Genomic DNA, 18,808 nt, shown 5'->3' with positions numbered 1-18,808 from the left:
AGATACTTATTAATTACGAAGGAAAAACTGTACAGAAACCCGGCAGAGGTTTTCTCTGTATGCTTTTGCAACTTTTCTACAAGTCTGAAATTATTTCAACACTGGACCAATACAACATAGACATATAGCTGATTCACTTTGTTATAAAGCAGAAACTAACACACCCTTGTAGAGCAATTATACGCCAATAAAGATGTTAAAAAAAACAATAGATGAACCTCAAAAACACTCTGAGGTCACATATTGTATGATTCCATTTATAGGCAATGTCCAGAACAGGCAAATCCACAGAGACAGAAAGCAAATGGTGGTTTTCAGGGGCTGTGGGGAGGAAGGAATGGGGACTGACTTCTAACGGGTATGGACTTTATTTGGGGAGGGTGAAAATGTTTGGGAATTAGATGGATATGATGGTTGCATAACATTGTCAGTGTACTAAGTGCTATTCAGTTGTTCAATTTAAGATAGTTAATTTCAGGGACTTCCCTGGCGGCCCAGTGGTTAAGACTTCGCCTTCCAATGCAGTGGGTGCGGGTTCGATGCCTGATCGTGGAGCTAGGATCCCACATGCCTTGCGGCCAAAAAAACAAAACATAAAACAGAAGGAATATTGTAACAAATTCAATAAAGACTTTAAAAATGGTCCACATCAAAAAAATCTTAAAAAAAAAAAAGATGGTTAATTTCAGGTCAATTTTTAAAAAATTTTTGATCAAAACACTTCTATAGTACCGTCAATTTCTGGTCCTTACAGTGACCCTGGGAACCCACAATCCACCCCCGTCACCTTTCTGACTTCATGTCCTACCCCTCTGCCCTAAACACTCTGCTCCATAAACACTAGCCTTGCTGTGTGAGCATTCACCTTAGGACCTTTGCACTGGCCCTTGCCCCTGCCTGAAAAGCTTTCCCCAGATATGCTCACACCTCACTCCCTCCAGGGCTTCACTCAAATATCATAGTCTCAAGGAGGACCTCCCCAACCAATAAACCCCCCCAAACACATGCTGGACCTCCCTGGTGTTCTTCCCTGCTTTATGACCACCATGTGACATTCTACACATTTACTTTTTCATTTTGTTTTCTACAGGAATGTAAACTCCATAAGGACAGGTCTGGGGCCATTGAGTTCCCTGGCACCTAGAACAGTGCCTGGTGTAGAGTAGATGGTTAATAAACATTTGTTGAATGAATGGATAAATGTCCTGAATAAATGAACGGTCATTGGAAGCTTAGGACGGAGGCTGTCCATTGCTTGAGGTGTCAGAGCAGGCACTGGGATGCAGAGCTGCGTGTCTGCAGAACCAGCCCTTGTCACCGCATGTGGATCTGGTCATTTAGTTTTGATTTATTCCTTTGTCTGTTTTCCATCCATTGGCTGAGCACTGAGCTGTTCTAAGCACGTTACACGCCTTTTCACACCTCATCTTCCCACCAGCCTTTACAGCAGGTACCAGGGCTTATGCTCCTTTTAGGGAGGAAGAAATGAGAATAATCGAAGAGTCACTTGCTCAGAGAGCAAAGTCACTTGCTTCAACCCAGGATCCAGACTCAAGTCTGTCTGGAGCCCTTTCCCCATCACTGCCTCCTGGATGCAGTCCCCCAACATGGGAGCCAAATGCCTTCAGCTTTAGGAGACAAATCTGCCCTGGATCCCTCCCAGAGAATAAACAGCTCACCACCAGCCTCCCTCCTCTGGCCAGGCCAGTTTTTAGACTCACCTTCCTGGTGCTACTCCCCGCCCCCTCTCCAGGGCCAGCCGGTCGGTCTCAGAGGAATTTCAAGGAAAAACCTTTTCCTAACCCCTTAGGTCCCAGGAAGAACTCCTCTGAGCTTCCACACTGCCGGAGAGACCTCCGTTTATGGCACGTTTCAGGCAACCCATGTTTGAGTCACCTCCCCACCCAGACAGGGCTTCTTGAGACTCAGGCTTGGGGCAAGTGCATTTGAGTTGAAGTTTGGTTACCCTATCCTGTGCAGTTGTCATGGTCAACACCAATATCGTGACCATCCTCATAGCTGTCTCCAGTCTCACCTCCTCTGGCCAGTCACACCCCCACCTGCCCAGCCTCCCCAAGGTGTTCCCTCTGCCTAAAACCCTCTCTGCATTCTTGGCTGCGTCTTGAAATTCAGGTCAAGGCTCCCATGACGCTTCGTCAGAGAGGTCATCTGTGACTACCTCACCAGAAGTGGCCACACCTGCCTGCCCCTCAGCGACTCCATTTCTTCACATTTATTTCCTCCACAGAGATTACCACAATCTGAAAGTCTTACTCATGTGTGTCTCCCTACCTGTTTACCTTCTGTCTCCCCACCACACCCGCTAGAATGACAACTACACAAGGGCAGGGGCTTTGTCTGCCTAGCACTTAGAACGTGCTTAGTACACAGTAGGTGCTTGAGTATTTGCTACTACATGACTTTGGGACTTTGCATACACCACTCCCCAAGCTTAGAATATCATTCCTTGCTGCAGCTTCCTTGGTGAACTCCTATTCATCCTTCAGAACCCCATCCAGTTATCACTTAACCTGGGTAGTCTTCTTTGACTGCCTCACATACTCACCACAAAGCTGGAATAAGTGTCTCCTCTGGGGACACTCAATGCCCTGTTGCCACCTCCAGCAGTGCACATGTCACTGTGAATTGCTACCGTGGGTGCCAGAAGGGTCTATTTCCCCAGTCGACCTGACTTCTTGAGGGCAAAGGATGAGGCACAATTAGGTCTCAGGGACCATTTATTGAATGAATGAATGGACAAATATGTAAGTAACTCTATCTCCCTGAGAGCCAGCTCCCGTCTTATTTACAGGCCCTGCCCCAGCAAGCTGCCAGACCTGTGCATTCGACCTCCCTCCCTGTCCTAGGAATTCATCAGCAAATCCTACAGTTGGGGGACAGATGTGGGGGGCATGCCTCGGGCGAGGAGGATGAGGGAAGAGAGGGGGTGCTTTCAGATGTGACCTACAGAGGATCTTGGCTTAACAAGCAGCAGTGAGAGTTCTGTTTGGTCCCTGGGATCTCCCGACAGAGAGAATAAACAATCCAGTTCCCTAGTAACAAAGCTACCCCAGTTCAGAGACAGAGGCAAATTCAGACGCACGGAGTCCTAAAGTTCACTCAGTACAAGGCGCGCTACCGTCGGTGTTGTGGTGCCGGGTTCCCCCCCCCCCACCGGTGAGCGCCTCCACCCAGGGCTTACAGAGGCAGACTGTGCAGGGTGTGAGCCTCCACTGGTATTTGGGAACCACGTGCTACGGTTTGGAAAGAGGGAGGCGCCTCCTTTGTGGCAGGGAAGAAGGAAGGAGGCCCTGGGCCCTGAACGAGGGCGGAGGCTCAGGTTTTGGTCTCACCTGCTGCTCCGGAGCACAAAGGATCTGCTGTGGGTGGGGCCTGGGGGCGCCTGTGTTCCACCGCCCTCCTCCCTCAGACCCAGGGACCAGGCCCCCAGCCTCTCCTCCCTCAGAGTCAGGGACCAGGCCCCCAGCCCCTCCCGCCTCAGACCCAGGGGTCCAGGCCCCCAGCCCCTCCCCCCTCAGACCCAGGAACCAGGCCCCCAGCCCCTCCCCCCTCAGACCAAGGATCCAGGCCCCGGCCCCTCCCCACTCAGACCCAGGGGTCCAGACCCCCGGCCCCTTCCCCCCCAGCCCCTCCCCCCTCAGACCCAGGACTCCTGGCCCCTGACTCACACTGAATGCCTTTACTTCTCTCCACCTGCACATGAAGAAAGAGCCTGGTCTCAGCCAGGTCTGCATCTGTCACGGCCCGGAGCCACTGAGACTTGGACTAGTGGCCTCCCCACTCCGAGCCTCTGTCTTCTCTATCAGCGGGGTACCAGTCCCAGCCCCGTCTGCCTCACAGAGAGTAAAGGGTCTGCTCCTTCCCTCGGACTCCAAACCAGGCAGGGCCAAGCTCAGAAAGCATTTGTGGCATGGATGTGCCAGGGACACAGACTGACAGAAGCCGGACACAGAAGAGCACAGGACCCTCTCCCTGCTGCACGGAGGAGGGGGGCAGTGGCTACTCGCCCAGCTGGTCACTATGTCTCTGTGCCCAGCAGTGCCCGGCACACTCGCTGGCTAGACGGCCCTCCCCTCCGTGGCTCAGGCGGCTCCTGGCCTGGAACACTCCTCCCTCATGCTCCAGGCCACCTGGGGCTGCCAAACTTGCCCTTCAGGTTTAGCTCTGGCCACCCCACCCCTCCTCCTTCAGGAAGCCTGCCCTGACCCTCTGAGCAGCCGCTTCCAGGCTTCCAAGGCATCCTTAGCATCTGCCATTGTAGGACCTGTGGAAAGAAAGACATCATCGATGTGGTCGCTAACACTTCTTCCCTAGGATTTTCTCTTCGTCGAGTACTGTACTAGAGCTCTCCGTAACCTCCTTTAATCTCCCCAGTGCTGTTGTCCCCATTTTACAGATTGGGGACTGGGGCACAGAGAGGTTAAGTAATTTGCCCAGGGTCACACAGCTAGATAAGGGCCTGGACCATGAGGTGGTGGCACAGAGTAACAACCAAGATGCAGTGTCTAAACTGTATGGCCTGGGTTCAACCATCTCTACCACTTATTAGTTGTGTGATTATAGACAAGTTACGTAACTTGAATGTCTCAGTTTCTTCATGTATAAAATGGGGATAATTGAACCCATTTCCTAGGACGTTGTGAGGTTTATACAAATACACACACACACACACACACACACATAAGGTACTCAGAAGAGGATATAAGCACACAATAAGTATTACCAAAATTATTAAGTGGCAAAGCCAGGACTCGAACCCACACCCACTTGAGCTCTTTACCATCACACCACACAATATGATTATCTCTCTTTCTGTCTATTGTTTCTTCCCCATCAATCCAGGACAAGGATGTGCCTTCTCTGGTTTCCAGCCTCTCTTAGTATAGACTGTGGGGTCAACATGTGTTCAGTGAAGCAATAATGTACATGAGTGCACCAAATGCAAAAACTCAGTAATTCAGCAAATGTCACTCTAGCACTTACTACGTGCAAGACCCTATTGTATACGCGGCAGATACATTGGGGGACTGAACATACAATAGTCTTTGTCCTCATGAAGCCTTACATTCTAATGGGGAAGACATAAAATAGACAAAATAAACAGGTAATATAGTGTGTTACAGGGTGATAAATGATCTGGAGATAAGCTAAATGTTGGGGGAGGGGGAAGAGACTCTGAAGGAGGGAAGGGTCAGAGGTGCTGCCACGTTAAACAAGGTTGCCAGCCAGGCCTCCCTGAGGTGGTGCCATTCAAGCAAAGACCTGAAGAAGATGAGGAAGCAAGCCTCTTCTCATCTGAGGATGTGAGAAGAGCTTTCCAGGCAAAGGGTACAGCAAGTGCAAAGGCCCTGAGGCAGAATGGCATCTGGGTACTCAAGGAGCAAAGGAAGAGATGAGGTAGGGTACCATCACTTACGGCCTTGTAGAAGGTCTTTTTTTTTTGTTTTTTGAAGTTCTTCTCTTTTATCCAGAGAAATGGGGAGCCACCGAAGGCTTTTGAGAGTGGAGTGACGTAAGCTGATTTAGGTTTCTATGGGGTCCATGCATTGAGACCGGACTGGGGAGGAAGACAGCAGGGAGACCACTCACTGCATGTGTAACTCTGAGCAAGTCTCTGAGCCCTTGTGAGTCTCAGTTTCCTCATCTGCAAAATGGAGACACCCCAACACTCACTTCACTGGGTTCGGGGAAGAAGTGGTGTGTATAACTCAGTTAGCGAGGACCATGGCACAGGGGAAGTTCTCGAAAGGAGATTTTTATACCTGAGGAGGCTGTTCATTTTTGTGATGCCCTTGGAGCAGTGTTGGGCATTGAGTCTTAGCTGTCATCGTTATCGGGAATTACTGAGGGACATTTCCAAAGGAGGAGGGAAGGCGAGGGCTGGGGGCCGAGGGCACCGGTGGAGAATTGCTGTAGTTCTTGTTCTCCTGTTGTGATGGAGACTATTAGCGTTCTGGCTCCCCCGAGGACATCCCAGCCGGCGCCCTGGGTCTGTCAGCCAGCCCCGCCCAGGGGCCACGCCAGCAGGCTGTACCAGGTGAGTGCTCAGGCATGCGGAGGAGGGAGGGCCCTGGGAGTGAGCAGGAAGGAGAGGCCCCTGTCGGGAAGGGAGAGAAGAGCTCAGAGCCTCCCGTCTGACACAGCTTGAGCAGCAGGTGAGGAGGGGGCCCAGGGAAGAGAGCTGGGTCTTAGCGAGGAAGGGCTGGAGGTGGGGACTCCTGGGTCTGGGGGAGGGGAGCAGGGGGCCCAGACTCCTGGGTCCAGACCCAGGAAAGGCTGGGGGAACTAAAGTCTAGTTCTGAAGAGCTAGAGGCTGGAGATCGGACCCGGACACCTAAGGGAAGACTATGGGGTCGTAGGGGCTAAAGAATTGGATGAATGGTTCTCTGAGGAGACTTGGTGTCAAAACCCTTTAGTTCCACGGGACAAGGAGCTCTGAGTTATGGACTCCTGGGACCCTGAGAAAGTAAAAGGCTAGAAGACAGGGAGACAGGATCCCTGGGTAGAGGAAGGAAAATGGAGCACACATAGGTTAGGGAGCTGAATGTATGGAGCCCTGAGGAATTGGGGGTGCGGCAGTGTACTAGGTGTGAGCGGGGAGGGGCTGGGGGTCTGGATCCCTGGGTCTGAGGGAGGAGGGCCTGCAGGTCTAGATTCCTGGTCTGAGGAACAAGGGCCTGAGGGCCTGGACATCTGGGTCTGAGGGAGGCGGGGCTGGGGGCCCGGATTCCTGGTCTGAGCGGGGAGGTGCTGGGGCAGGGATCATAGGTCCTGCGATCAGGTCCAGCCTCACCTCTTTGCTGGCTTCCAGGGCTCCAGGTGGCAGGAGCTCCCCATTCTCAGTGCCATGAGCACCACCACTGGGTAAGTACCCCCGTCCACCAGGTCCCCCGGCCGCCCCCCCTCCCCCCCCACCCTTTCATCCACACCCGCACGTGGCATTTACAGCAGCCCAGGCCGGGACACTCTGAAGACCACCTGAGCTGCCTCCCTCCTGCTGCCAAGCAGACAGACCCGGGTTCAAATCCAGGCGCTAACTTTCAGCAGTGGTGTGGCCCTGGCCAAAGGACATCACCTCTTCAAGCCTCAGTCCCTCCTCCGTGAAACAGGGACGATTTTGAGAGCTTGATAGGCTAATGCACATACAGGACCTAGCAGAGCATCTGACCAACAGCAGGTGTTCAACTCATGAGAACTGCTAGGCTATCGTTGTTACCTTTTCTTTTTCTTTCTTTCTTTTTTTTTTTTTTTTGGCGGTACGCAGGCCTCTCACTGTTGTGGTCTCTCCCGTTGCGGAGCACAGGCTCCGGACGCGCAGGCTCAGCAGCCATGGCTCACGGGCCCAGCCGCTCCGCGGCACGTGGGATCTTCCCAGACCGGGGCACCAACCCGTGTCCCCTGCATCGGCAGGCGGACTCTCAACCACTGCGCCACCAGGGAAGCCCTCTTTTTCTTTTTTTGGCTGCGCTGCGTGGCATATGGGATCTTAGTTCCCCAATCAGGGATGGAACCCGGGCCCACGGCACTGAAAGCACCGAGTCCTAACCTCTGGACCTCCAGGGAATTCCCAGTTGTTATATCTTATAATTAAATATTGACCCTTTGCTAAAAACTCAGGGCTGTTTACAATGAAGGGTCAAGTCTCCTGGAGTGAGCAGGGAGAAGGATAAAGAGAGAAGCATGGGAATAGCTGCATGGGAGATGGAAGGGAAGGAGTTCTCCAGCCCAGAGGTAATCAAATTGTGGGGAGATTTGACTGACAAGAGCAGGATGAGGAGCAGAGGTTTGACTAAAAGAGCTTCTCATACTTCATCTCTCATCTCCGACCCCAACCAAGCTATGAGCTTCTGTTATTTCTGTGGAAACGGGGACTCGAGAATTCTCAGAGAAAGTGACCTTGAAGAGGAGGTCGAGGGCAAGAGACAGAGAAGGATTTGGTTGAAAAGAATCTGGCCCGTGGGGTAGGAGGGGAAGAAGATAACTTTCCATCTACTCCCAATACTAATGCTACTGTAAAAAATCCCATTTATTGGGAGTTCCCTGGTGGTCTAGTGGTTAGGATTTGGCGCTTTCAGTGCCGTGGCCCAGGTTCAATCCCTGGTCAGGGAACTGAGATCCTGCAAGCCACGCAGCACAGCGCAGCCAAAAAAAAAAAAAAAAAAATCCCATTTATTGAGCAACTACTGTGTGTTAAGCCCTTTGCATCATCTTAACAATGATAATAACAGTTACTAAGGCTGCACAGCATTCCAGCTGCATCATCTCATTGAATTAGCCCAACAGACCTACCAGACAGACACTATAGGGTAACTAACCCCTGTCTTATGGAAAGGGAAGCTGAAGCAGGAGAGATCGTCTCCCACCCGGGGTCTTATGACAACGCAGTAGCTGACAGAGGATTCGAACCCAGGTCTGTGTGACAGTAGAGACCACACTCGCCACCACGACCCAGTACCACTGCCATACTTGTCTTGTTAAAGTCCAGCTCTGGCCCTGCCCTCCCCTGCTCAAAACCCTCCATGGCTCCCCACTGCCCTCACAAGCTCTGCTGGGCACTCAAAACTCCCATGATCTGCCCCCAATTCCCATGGCCCCTCTCACCCCTCTTTTCCTTCACTAGTCCAGAAGCTTCTCCCAAACGGAATGCCAAGTCTATCTATGGTGAGTTGAGGGGCAAGGAAGCCCCAGGCCAAGAGAAACTAGGTCTGAGGGAGGAGGTAACTGAGGACCCGAACTCCTGGATCTGATGGGGGAAGGGTTTAGGGGTCTGGACTCCTTTTCTCAGGGAGGAGGGGCTGGGGGTCTGGCCTCCTGGGTCTGAGGGGGAAGGGGCTGGGAGCTGGGTCTCCTGCAGCCATTCTCCTTCTCCCCCCACAGAACAGAGGAAGCGTTACTCCACTGAGGTTATGGCCGATGTTTCTCAATATCCAGTCAATGTGAGTCTGGGGTCTCTGTTGCCACGGGGAGTCTTGCAGGAGGCAAGGCAGGCCTGAGGAGATGGGGGAGTTGAAAGCAGTTAGACCTCCAAGCAGCAAGAACTTGGGAAACTCAGTTTGCTCATCTGCAAAGTGGACTTCTTCTGCCTTGCCTCAGATGTGGGTATTCCGTGGAGGAAATCAATTCCACTTGAATCTGCCAACTTTTCCTCTGAACCAGCTCCTGTGCTGGATAGTTGGACCACAGGGACAAATCAGATGCAATCCTGGATGAGTAGGGGTCAGACAAGGTCCAGAGGCACCAGCAAAATTGCCAGGTGCTCTAACAGAGGTAGAGCTGCTTAGAAGGAACTAGATATAATCCAGACCATTCTCTGCCTCCAAGGGGTCTAGCTGGAGAGCCTAACCCAGGGAAGACACACAGAGGGCACTGGAAGGAGGTGGCGCAGGTGATCAGAGAAGGCTTCCCAGAGGAGGTGTGCGTAGTCGCAGGCTGGAAGGCTGATTCCAGGGGCTTCTCAGCCCACCTGGCTTCATCTTGGGACTCACTGCTTTCTCCAGCACCTGGTGACCTTCTGCCTGGGTGACGAGGACGGCGTGCACACGGTGGAGGACGCCTCGCGGAAGCTGGCCCTCATGGACAGCCAAGGCCGCGTCTGGGCCCAGAACATGCTGCTGCGCGTGTCTCCCAAACACGTTGCGCTGCTGGACCCAGTCTCCAAGGTGCCACGGGGCACATGGGTGGAAGGAGCAGCTTGGACTGAGCCCACTAAGGCATGGAGAGCCCCAGGGACGTCAGGGATCTGAGTGTGAATCTTGATTCCTGCACGTCCTTCCTCTAGGAACTTTGGCAAGGGACCCCCGCCCCCTTTTTGAGCCTCATTAGCCCCATCTATTAAACAGGGGTGTTATCCCTGGCCCTTCAACTTGGGGTGGAGGTTGCCCCGCGCAGTGCCTGTACGTGCTCGCACTGCTGGCACTGCTGTCACCACTTAGGAGTATCCTTGGCTCAGGGTCTCGGTTTACCCGCCGTCCCACCCTCCACCCCACAGGAGGAGCTGGAGTCTTACCCGCTGAGCGCCATCGTGCGTTGCGACACGGTGATACCGCCGGGCCAGAGCTGCTCACTGCTGCTGCTCGTGTGCCAGGAGCCCGAGCGCACGCAGCCCGACGTGCACTTCTTCCAGGGCCTGCGTCTGGGGGTGAGCGAACGGGGGTCGGGGCCACAGGCTGAGACCCTGCGGATTCCGGGGGTGGAGCTGAAACTGGGCGGAGCCCGGAGCCGGACCTCCAACGGGGCGGGGCCTCTAAGACGGGGGGCATGGTGTACGGCAAAGGCGGGGTCAGGGCCAGCGGAGGGGGCGTGACCTGTAAAGGAATTCTGGGAGGGAGGGGGATTTGAGGACAGATTGAACGTAGGGTCGAGAAGGAACGAGAGGGCATAATGGAGACGGAGGCTAAGAGCTAAGAGCTCGGACAGCACGTGGACAGAACATGGAAGTGAGAGTCTGGGGGAGCAGCCAGAACTAGGATGGGAGTGAGTGTGGTCCAGGGGCGAAGTGTCGTTTGGACTGGGTCTCCGTGGTTGGGGGAGTGGCCTAAGGCAGGGACAGTTTAAGAGGCGGGGTGTGAGTGCAGGGCGTGGGCGTGCGTGGGCGCAGTGCGTGAGCTATGACTGGACGTGGTCTGGGGCCGAGCTGAGGAATCGATCCGGTCGGAGAGCCGCCTGGGCGGGCAGTGGGTGGGTTGGGGTCGTGCCCTGACGGCGTGATTGACAGGCGGAGTTGATCCGAGAGGACATCCAGGGGGCTCTGCACAACTACCGCTCGGGCCGCGGGGAGCGCAGGGCGGCGGCGCTCAGGTAAGGGGGCCGGGCTGGAAGCTGGGGAGAAGAGACGACGGGGAGGTCTCTGAGGAGCCGGCTCCCCTCTTTGGGCCTCAGTTTCCCCATCCGAGAAATCGGTGGATACCACTAGCCTAGAGCAGAACGAGTTTTAAATGGAGTCAAACAAACCCTGTACCAAGTGTACTCCCCTCCCCTCGGTTTCTCCTCCCTCTGCCTCAGTTTCCCTCCGGAGAGGTGCTCTCCCATCCCCCATATATCGGATTTCTCCCTACTACTGAGAGCCTAGGTTTGACCCCTTTGGGCCACAGTGTTTCAGATTGAAGCCCCGAATTTCTCCCCTCCCCGGACCCCTCGGTGTGCCCAGCCTCAGTTTCCCCTTCTTCCCCCGCAGGGCCACGCGAAAGGAGCTGCAGTGCCACCCCTCGCCCACCGCCGAGACCCCGCCCCTGCAGCACCGCCCGACGGTCCACGCCGCGATCAACACGGTGGAGCCGGCCGCGGGCCGCGGGCGACCCCAGGCGGACCCCATCCCAGAGACTGCAGAGATAGGGAGGCCGGGCCGGGCGGAGGTCTGCAGCAGCGCTGACCCGGCCTCTCGGGACCTGGGCCCCTGCGGCCCAGACCTGGCCAGTCTGCAGGCGGAGCGGGAAGTGGTGAGTGAGACGGGGCTAGGGCCGGGGCGGGACTTCTGTCAGGGGGTGGGGCTTGGTTCTGGGGACTTGGTCAGACTTCTGGGGGTGTGGCCGGCGGGGACAGAATGGGGGCAGGGTCAAGCATCAGAGGGCGTGGCCTGGCCTGAATGTGCCTAAGCGCTCTTGGTTTGAGAGGGCTTGGACAGGGGTGATGAGGGTCCGAGATTCAGGGGTCCCACGCATCCCCCTGCTCTGCCCCCCAGGACATCCTGAACCACGTGTTCGACGACGTGGAAACCTTCGTATCAAGGCTGCAGAAGTCTGCCGAGGCGACCCGAGTGCTGGAGCACCGAGAGCGCAGCCGCAGGACCCGGCACCGGGAGGCCAAGGGTGAGGAGGCGCCACCGATTGGCAATCCTGAACACCCCCTTCCTGGCCACTCCCAAATATCCACCCTCTCCCTTGGGTCTCCCCTTGCACCCCCTGCCAGTTTGACTCCCTATCGCGATCTCACTGGGTCACTGCCTCTCTCTTCGACCCTGCCTGACGCTGTCTGCATGTGCCCCATCACCGCGCCTGCCTCTCTACCCACAGAGGGCCTCCTGACGCTGCGGGCCAAGCCGCCCTCAGAGGCCGAGTTCATTGATGTGCTTCAGAAAATCAAGTACGCCTTCAGCTTGCTGGTGAGGACGGGTTCATCCCGGGGCGTCAGGGGGCGAGGGGAATAACAAACCTGACCTGTCCGCGCACTAATACCAGCACCTCCCCGGCTCCACAGGCCCGGCTGCGCAGCAACATCTCCAACCCCTCCTCCCCAGAACTGCTGCACTTCCTGTTCGGACCTCTGCAAATGGTGAGACACCCCCGACCTCAGCCCTCAGGGCAGCCTGCAGCAGGAGGGTTCCACTTCAAGAAGGTCTGATAGCTTGCCCACTCTTGCGCCCCTGCCAGATTGTGGACACCTCGGGCGGCCCCCAGTTCGCGAGCTGCGTGCGGCGGCCGCATCTGACTTCCGAGGCTGTGGCGCTGCTGTGGGACAACGTCACCCAACTTGAAAACACGCTCTGGACCTCGTTGGGGGACTCTTGGACCCGCCCGGGGTAAGGGGCGGGGCTGGGAGGCTGGAGGAGCGGCAATTTAGGGGCGGGGCTGGGAAGCTGGGGTCGTGGTGATTGGAGAGACAGGTCTGGAAGGCAGGAGGCGTGGTGATTCAGGGGCGAGGCGGGGGGGGCTGGGGTCGTGGTGATTGGTGAGACAGGCCTGGAAGGCAGGAGGCGTGGTGATCCAGGGGCGTGGCGGGGGGCTGGGAGCGTGGTGATTGGAGGGACAGGGCTGGGAAGCAGGAGGCGTGGTGATTTACCGGTGGGGCTGGGAGGAAGTGGCGGGGCTGTTGGAAAGATGGGGCTAGAAGGGTAGGTTAGTTGTGGGGCTTAGCTGGAGGGTGTCGCCAAAGAAATTGAAGTTCAGGTGGGACTAGGTCAAATGCCACGATCCGATTGGAGGGAAGGCCAGCAGCTTTCCGTGGCGTATGAAACTGTCTGCTGAGCCTCACACAGCAGCTACCCCCTTTGGTGGTGTGGCGGTGCCCGTGGTTCTCTCCTAGGCAGGCCTATCAACTCCAGGCTCTGTGGTAGTAATTTGTACCCAGGACCTGTCCTCTTAGTCACTCACCTTTCCCCAAGGAGTGTGTTGTTTTCTCTGTTTAAAAAAGTTGCAAAAATAAATCTTAAAGTTAGGTAGTTAGGTTTTTCGTAGCATGGTTAAAAAAAAAAACTCAAACCGGAATAAAAGGCAGGACTTAGAGGAATGGAGTGAGGCTATGCCCAAGAGGCCGGCTTAGGAAACGTTTGGTCTGTGGTTTTGGAAAGGGGGTGCAGTCTTTGCGCTTGGAGGCTGAGAGCTTCAAGGGAGTACGTGCAGAGCTAGTTGCTGGGCTTAGGGGAAAGGGACGGGATGTGTGTAGCTAGAAACACGGTTTGGAATCAGAGGTGAGATTCAGAGGCCAGGGCGGAGCATGAATGGAATCAGGGTATTTACAAATATAGTTGATGTTGTGGATGCAGCTTAGAGGCAAGGGCAGGGCTTGGCAAAAGGGGGCAAGATTAGAATTGTTGGAATAGAACGAGGCTTAAGGGGAGGGGGAAAACTTCACGAAGTTACTGACAGGGAGGTCAGACCAGGATCCCTGAGGATCCCTTGCCCCTCCTTGGCTGCAGGATGGAGCTACCCTCAGAGGAGGGACCCCCATACAGACCTGAGTTCTACAGCGGCTGGGAGCCCACAGCCACGGACCCACAGGGCCGCGCCTGGGAGGACCCAGTAGAGAAACAGCTACAACACGAGCGGCGGCGCCAGCAGGTGAGGCTAAGGCTTAAGCTCCCCGAGGTGACACAGGGGGGCCGTGACTGGGAATTCTGCGGTGCAGGCCGGGCCCCACCTGACCTACTGCTCTCATCTCCTGCAGCAAAGCACTCCTCAGGTCGCTGTCAACGGGTGAGTGTCAATGGGTGAGTCGGGTCAGGTGGGGTCCAGGAGGGGTGCGTCCTGGGGACTCCCAGCGCTGACTCCGCTTCCCCTTTTTTCTTTTTCCTTTTGTCTTCCGGCTCTTCTAAGGTGGGTGAGGTGGTGATGAGGCAGGGGCCCGGGCTGGGAGAGGGGGGAGGATCAACGAGGGAGGGAGTGGGGCCCAGACTTCTGGGTTCGAGGGAGGAGGGAACTGGAGGCCCAGATTCCAGGGTCTAAGGGAGGAGGGTGCTGGGAGTGGGTGAAGTTTGAGAGGGACCCCTAGATCCCCAAAGGTCTGGAAGAAGGCAGTTTGGTTTCCCAGGGCCTGGGAAGCTCCCTGCCTGGGTCCCTATATGGACAGAGTACTGGGTGTTGGAGAGAAGAGGCTGGGGAATTATATATTGGGCTTTGAAGAAGAGCTCAAGTCTGGTGCTTGGGACCTTGGAGACCCAGGGAAGTAGGCTTGGGACTTAAGGGGCCAAGGGGCAAGTTTCTGGGAAAGTTAGGAAGTGGTAGTATCTCTGGGCTCCTGAGAGAGGTAAAGGCTGGGAGGCTGGACCCTTGCTTTCCCAAGGCTGTAGAGCAATTGTCTCAGTCCCTGCTGGGTGTTACACTGGGACCTTTTAAGCATTAAAAGGTGGAGGACATTAAAGCTTGAGATCTGGACTCCTAGGTCTCTGGAGGAGGAAATAACTGAGGGTGCAAATTCATAGTTCCAACAAGCAATGGCGGTGCAGACTCTTGGGTCCCGGGGGAAGAAGGGCCTAGAGGAACTAGGATTCCTTGGGCAAGTCGGGGGGCAGATGTGAGGAAAGCTGCGTGGGATGAGAAGACAACAAAGCAGCAGGTCTGGAGGAGCAGAAGGGGGTCTGGGTGAGGGGTCAGGCAGAGTCTCAGCAGAGACGGCGGGAGCTGCCGCCGGCCCCACACAGGGGGTGCCTCGGTCCTGAAGACTCCCCTCTCCCTTGCACAGGTAGGCCTGATCCGGGCTGAGGTGCCTTTTACTGGGTTGTCAGAGTTAAAAGTCTGCTCCCCCTCCCCCCAGCTGCCTGGTCTAGCGGACCCCCCTCTCGGTGCGCTTCTGAATCTTGAGCTTGACACCCACAGCTTTTAACTCACCTTTTTTTTGCGCTTCAAGTTCTTTGTGGGGGGTAGGAGAGGAATGGAAATAATAATAATCCCTCCCTGAAAGAGGGAGAAGTCTGTGAGGCTGTACAGGCTAGCAGTTAGGAGCTCAGGGTCATGGGAGCACTCAGGTTCACGTCCAGCTGTGTGCAAGTAGAATGGAATTACTCAGGACATGAGCTCCGGGGCCAGCCTGCCTGGGTCCCAATCTGACTACACGTCTTTCTTGCTCTGTGACCTTTACATCACCATGTCACTTTATATCGCTGTTCCTTTCCTGTAAAATGGAGATAACAGTTGGGTCTCTGGAGGGAGGAAGGAACTCGGGGGTCCGAACCCACGGCTCTACCAAGTGTTGTCTCTAGCATCAAATCAGCTAATATATGTAGCAGACTTTGAACAGTGTCTGGCATGTAATAAGTGCTATATAAGTGTTAACTATTGTTTTTATTATGCTTGTGAGTTATCATTATGCATGAGTCAAGTACACAGTAGATGCTCAATAAATAGCAGCTGTCTCTAGCTGTGTAATCTGGGGAGAGTCATTTTATTTCTCTGAGCCTGAATGTTCTCATCTATAAAATGGAGCTGAGGCTAGACTCATATCATGTGCTTACTGCATGGTGCCAGGCACATAAGGAGCACAATATATTCAAACCCGTATTCCAATTTCAAACCTCCGTTAACAGTATTAACCTGCCTCCCCTGCCTCGACCCCTGCTTGGCTTTAACCCCAGCTCACACCAACACCCTACAGTCCAGAGCAGTGGAGCTGGCTACCTCCTTACCCCCCAACCCTTCCCCTTCTCCTCAGCCACCAAGACCAGGAACCAGAAGATGAGCCCCAGGGGCTGGAGCCGGCGGGAAAGTGGGTCCTATGCAATTATGACTTCCAGGCGCGCAATAGCAGAGAGCTGCCCGTCAAGCAGTGGGACATATTGGAGGTCAGAGGAGTGGGGGACGGGGTGGGGGGCTGGGGGGGTTGGAGTCCACCCAACCCTAGCTACAGATACAGCCTCAGAACCTTCCCCTGTACCTCTTCCAGGTCCTGGATGACCAGCGCAAGTGGTGGAAGGTTCGGGACCAGAGAGGGCAGGAGGGATATGTACCCTATAATATCCTGACACCCCACCCGGGGCCGCGGGGGGGCCGCAGCCTGGTGAGCCAGGGCAGACTCCTGGGTCTTGAGGGAAGAGGGGCTGGGGTCAGATCCTGGGTCTTGGGAACAAGAGGCGTGGGGGATAAGGGGTCAAAGTCACTGGCAGAGGAAGTGGCTGAGGATCCGGAAATTTACCTCCAGGCGAAGGGGACTGGGACTCAGTCCTCTTTCTGATCCAGGTGCTCTCCTCTTTTTCCCCTCTCTAGGAGAACAGTACTCCCTTTCCCCCTCCCCCACCAATGTCGGCCCCGGCTCCGGCTCCCCCTCCACCACCAGCGCCGGCCGTGGCTCCGGCTCCCCCTCCTCCACCAGTGTCGGCCGTGGCTCCGGCTCCCCCTCCCCCACCAGCCTCGGCCCCGGCTCCTCCCCCGCCGACCCCTCCCTCACCAGCGCCGACCCTGGCTCCCGCTCCCCGTCCCCGACCAGCGCGGACCCAGGTTCCGGCTCCGTCTCGGTCTCCCAGGGACAGCTGCGAGAGCCTCAACAACTTGGACTCCGGCAAGAAGGGTGAGTGGTAGGGGCACCCCTTCGAAGGAGCGGTCCTTGTCCTCGCTTTCCAGGCAGAGAAACCGAGGCTCAGAAAGAGTAAACGGACTCCCGACCCATCACGAGGACGCTGGAGGTCCCCGACCCTCTGAGCCCAGGGCCCTTCGCCCTGAGTCCGCCCTCCCTCCCGGTTTCCCGCCTGCAGAGAAGTTCTCCCAGATGCTCAGTATCAACGAGGAGCTGCAGGCACGCCTGGCCCAGGGCCTCACGGGCCCCAGCCGCGCAGCCCCGGGGCCCCGCGCCCCGGAGCCGCAGCTCAGCCCGCGCTCCAGCGCTTCGGAGGTCCGCGCCTGGCTGCAGGGCAAGGGCTTTAGTTCAGGGTGAGTGTGGCAGGTGCCGGCTAGGGGACCCTGAGATACCGGCGCTAGAGGCGGAGCGCTCCAATTGGCCCAGAGTGGGCATGGAAGACCACGGGAGACCGGGATTGGTCCCAAACGGGGGTCTGCCTGATAGCAACTAGACTGTCGGGCTGTGATTGGCATGTTTTTCCAGGCTCCGATTGGAGTCTCCAGGGAAGCCCCGCCTCCCTTGGAAGGCAGCCCCCACCCCATCCCACCCCACGGCGCGCTATGATTGGTGGTGGATGGGGATTCAGGAGCCAGCCCCCCCGCTTGAGAGTTAGACTGCTGCTCAGATTGGACAAAGGGCTAAGCGGGCGTAAAGTGGTTGGTGGGGCTGAGGAGGCTTGAGCCGTGATTGGCCAACAGGCCTGACTGTGCCCTGGCATGACCCTGCTCAGGACCCTGGCCGCGCTAGGCGCACTGAGCGGCGCGCAGCTATTCTCGCTGCAGAAAGAGAAGTTTCGGGCGCTGAGCCCCGAGGAGGGGGCGCGCGTGTACAGCCAGGTCACAGTGCAGCGCTCGCTGCTGGAGGTGAGGCGGGCGCTCGTCCCCGAGCCCGGACTGGGGAGGGCGCTGAGGGCTCTGCCTCCAACATCCTGATTTTCCACCCCCCCTCCAGGACAAAGAGAAAGTGTCAGAGCTGGAGGCGGTAATGAAGAAGCAAAAGAAGAGGATGGAAGACGAGGTGGAAACGGAAGTCATTTGATCCTTCCCCGCCCCTCCACTAAGTTTCCAGGCAGCAGCCCCGCGGGAGAACGGACTCTGCAGACTGCCCCCACCAACGGTAGATCCCTCCAGGGACCGCCGACCTGTTCCAGCCTTGGTCTTACCCCGTCCGGTTAGATAAATCGGCCCGTCCTTAATGGAGTCTCCTGAGAAATGCTCTCGTATTGGCCGAGAACGGGCACTGAGACAATTTAGGGCAAGTGCTTGCGCTCTGGAGCCCTGTGTATTGTGATAATGCTACCCACTCTATAAACAGCCTCCTCTTAGCAGGCGGTGTCAACTGCTGTCCCTTCTCTATCCGGGTACCAGGGGCCAGGAACCTGACCCTCACCCCAGCAACAGCCTCACAGGAAAGGAATCTAGCAGATGTCCCCACTCTCTTTGGTTTCTTTCTCTGAATCCTCCCAACTCAGGCTTCCTCCTGACCTCCCAGCCTCCAGTCTGTCCTCTAGTTCACTCCAGAGGGATCTTCCGAACACCCAATGCCCCCGTCCACCCCTTGCTCAAAATCCTTTTCTGGCTCCCTGTCGCCGTCTTAGCCCCATAGCCTGGCATTTGAGGCCCTGAGTGGTTTGGTGCCTACATCTCCAACCTCGTCCTCACCTCCTCATCCCCAGTGCATTCTGGTCCTGCCCTTCTCCACACACTCCTCCAAACCCCTTCAATCACTGGGGTTTTAACAATTGCTGGTTTCTGCTGGCTGGAACGATTCTCTGCCTGTTGAACTCCTATTCAGCTGTCCTGACCCAGCCCAAATACCCTCTTTGGAAAAGCCTGCCCTCATCCCCTAGGTTAGTCTCCCAGCATCCACTTTTACACCTTGTTCCCCATCTCCAGCCAGGGGTCCAGCTACGGAGAAGTGGCTGCCTCCTGAATGTGTCACAGGCTTCCTGGCCACTCTTCATCCTGTGAGACGACAGCCTAACAGGAAGCTTCCTACCTCCTCAGCAACAGCTCCTTTTCCCTCTGGC

General features: G+C 56.1%; 2 protein-coding genes across 3 annotated transcripts in view; one reads left to right on the top strand and one right to left on the bottom strand.

The window, feature by feature from the left end:
* Window positions 1–10,138, bottom strand: part of RDH13 (retinol dehydrogenase 13) — a 47,681-nt gene extending 37,543 nt beyond the window's left edge. Inside the window, exon 1 of the mRNA XM_060085322.1 lies at window positions 10,028–10,138. Coding sequence (XP_059941305.1) covers window positions 10,028–10,041 — 14 coding nt within the window. The 5' untranslated portion in view covers window positions 10,042–10,138. The remainder of the gene's footprint in view (window positions 1–10,027) is intronic.
* Window positions 9,594–17,915, top strand: EPS8L1 (EPS8 like 1). 2 transcript variants are annotated; one of them, XM_060085236.1, is made up of 16 exons: window positions 9,594–9,680; window positions 10,010–10,159; window positions 10,736–10,818; window positions 11,195–11,456; window positions 11,699–11,825; window positions 12,030–12,118; window positions 12,214–12,288; window positions 12,387–12,535; window positions 13,652–13,793; window positions 13,900–13,928; window positions 15,880–16,009; window positions 16,111–16,224; window positions 16,431–16,731; window positions 16,916–17,090; window positions 17,510–17,642; window positions 17,731–17,915. In XM_060085236.1, exons 1-16 carry the CDS (start codon window positions 9,594–9,596, stop codon window positions 17,815–17,817), a joined length of 2,133 nt encoding a protein of 710 aa, XP_059941219.1. In that variant the 3' UTR covers window positions 17,818–17,915. The 2 variants fall into 2 exon arrangements, with proteins under 2 accessions (XP_059941219.1, XP_059941218.1); XM_060085235.1 differs by lacking the exons at window positions 9,594–9,680; window positions 10,010–10,159 and adding an exon at window positions 10,361–10,494.
* The last annotated feature ends 893 nt before the right edge of the window (window positions 17,916–18,808 follow it).

The sequence above is a fragment of the Mesoplodon densirostris genome, chromosome 19 (genome assembly GCF_025265405.1).
Source record: "Mesoplodon densirostris isolate mMesDen1 chromosome 19, mMesDen1 primary haplotype, whole genome shotgun sequence".
Lineage (NCBI taxonomy): Eukaryota > Metazoa > Chordata > Mammalia > Artiodactyla > Ziphiidae > Mesoplodon > Mesoplodon densirostris.
The sequence above is the reverse complement of the archived record's forward strand: the minus strand, read 5'-3'. Positions and strand labels throughout refer to the sequence as shown.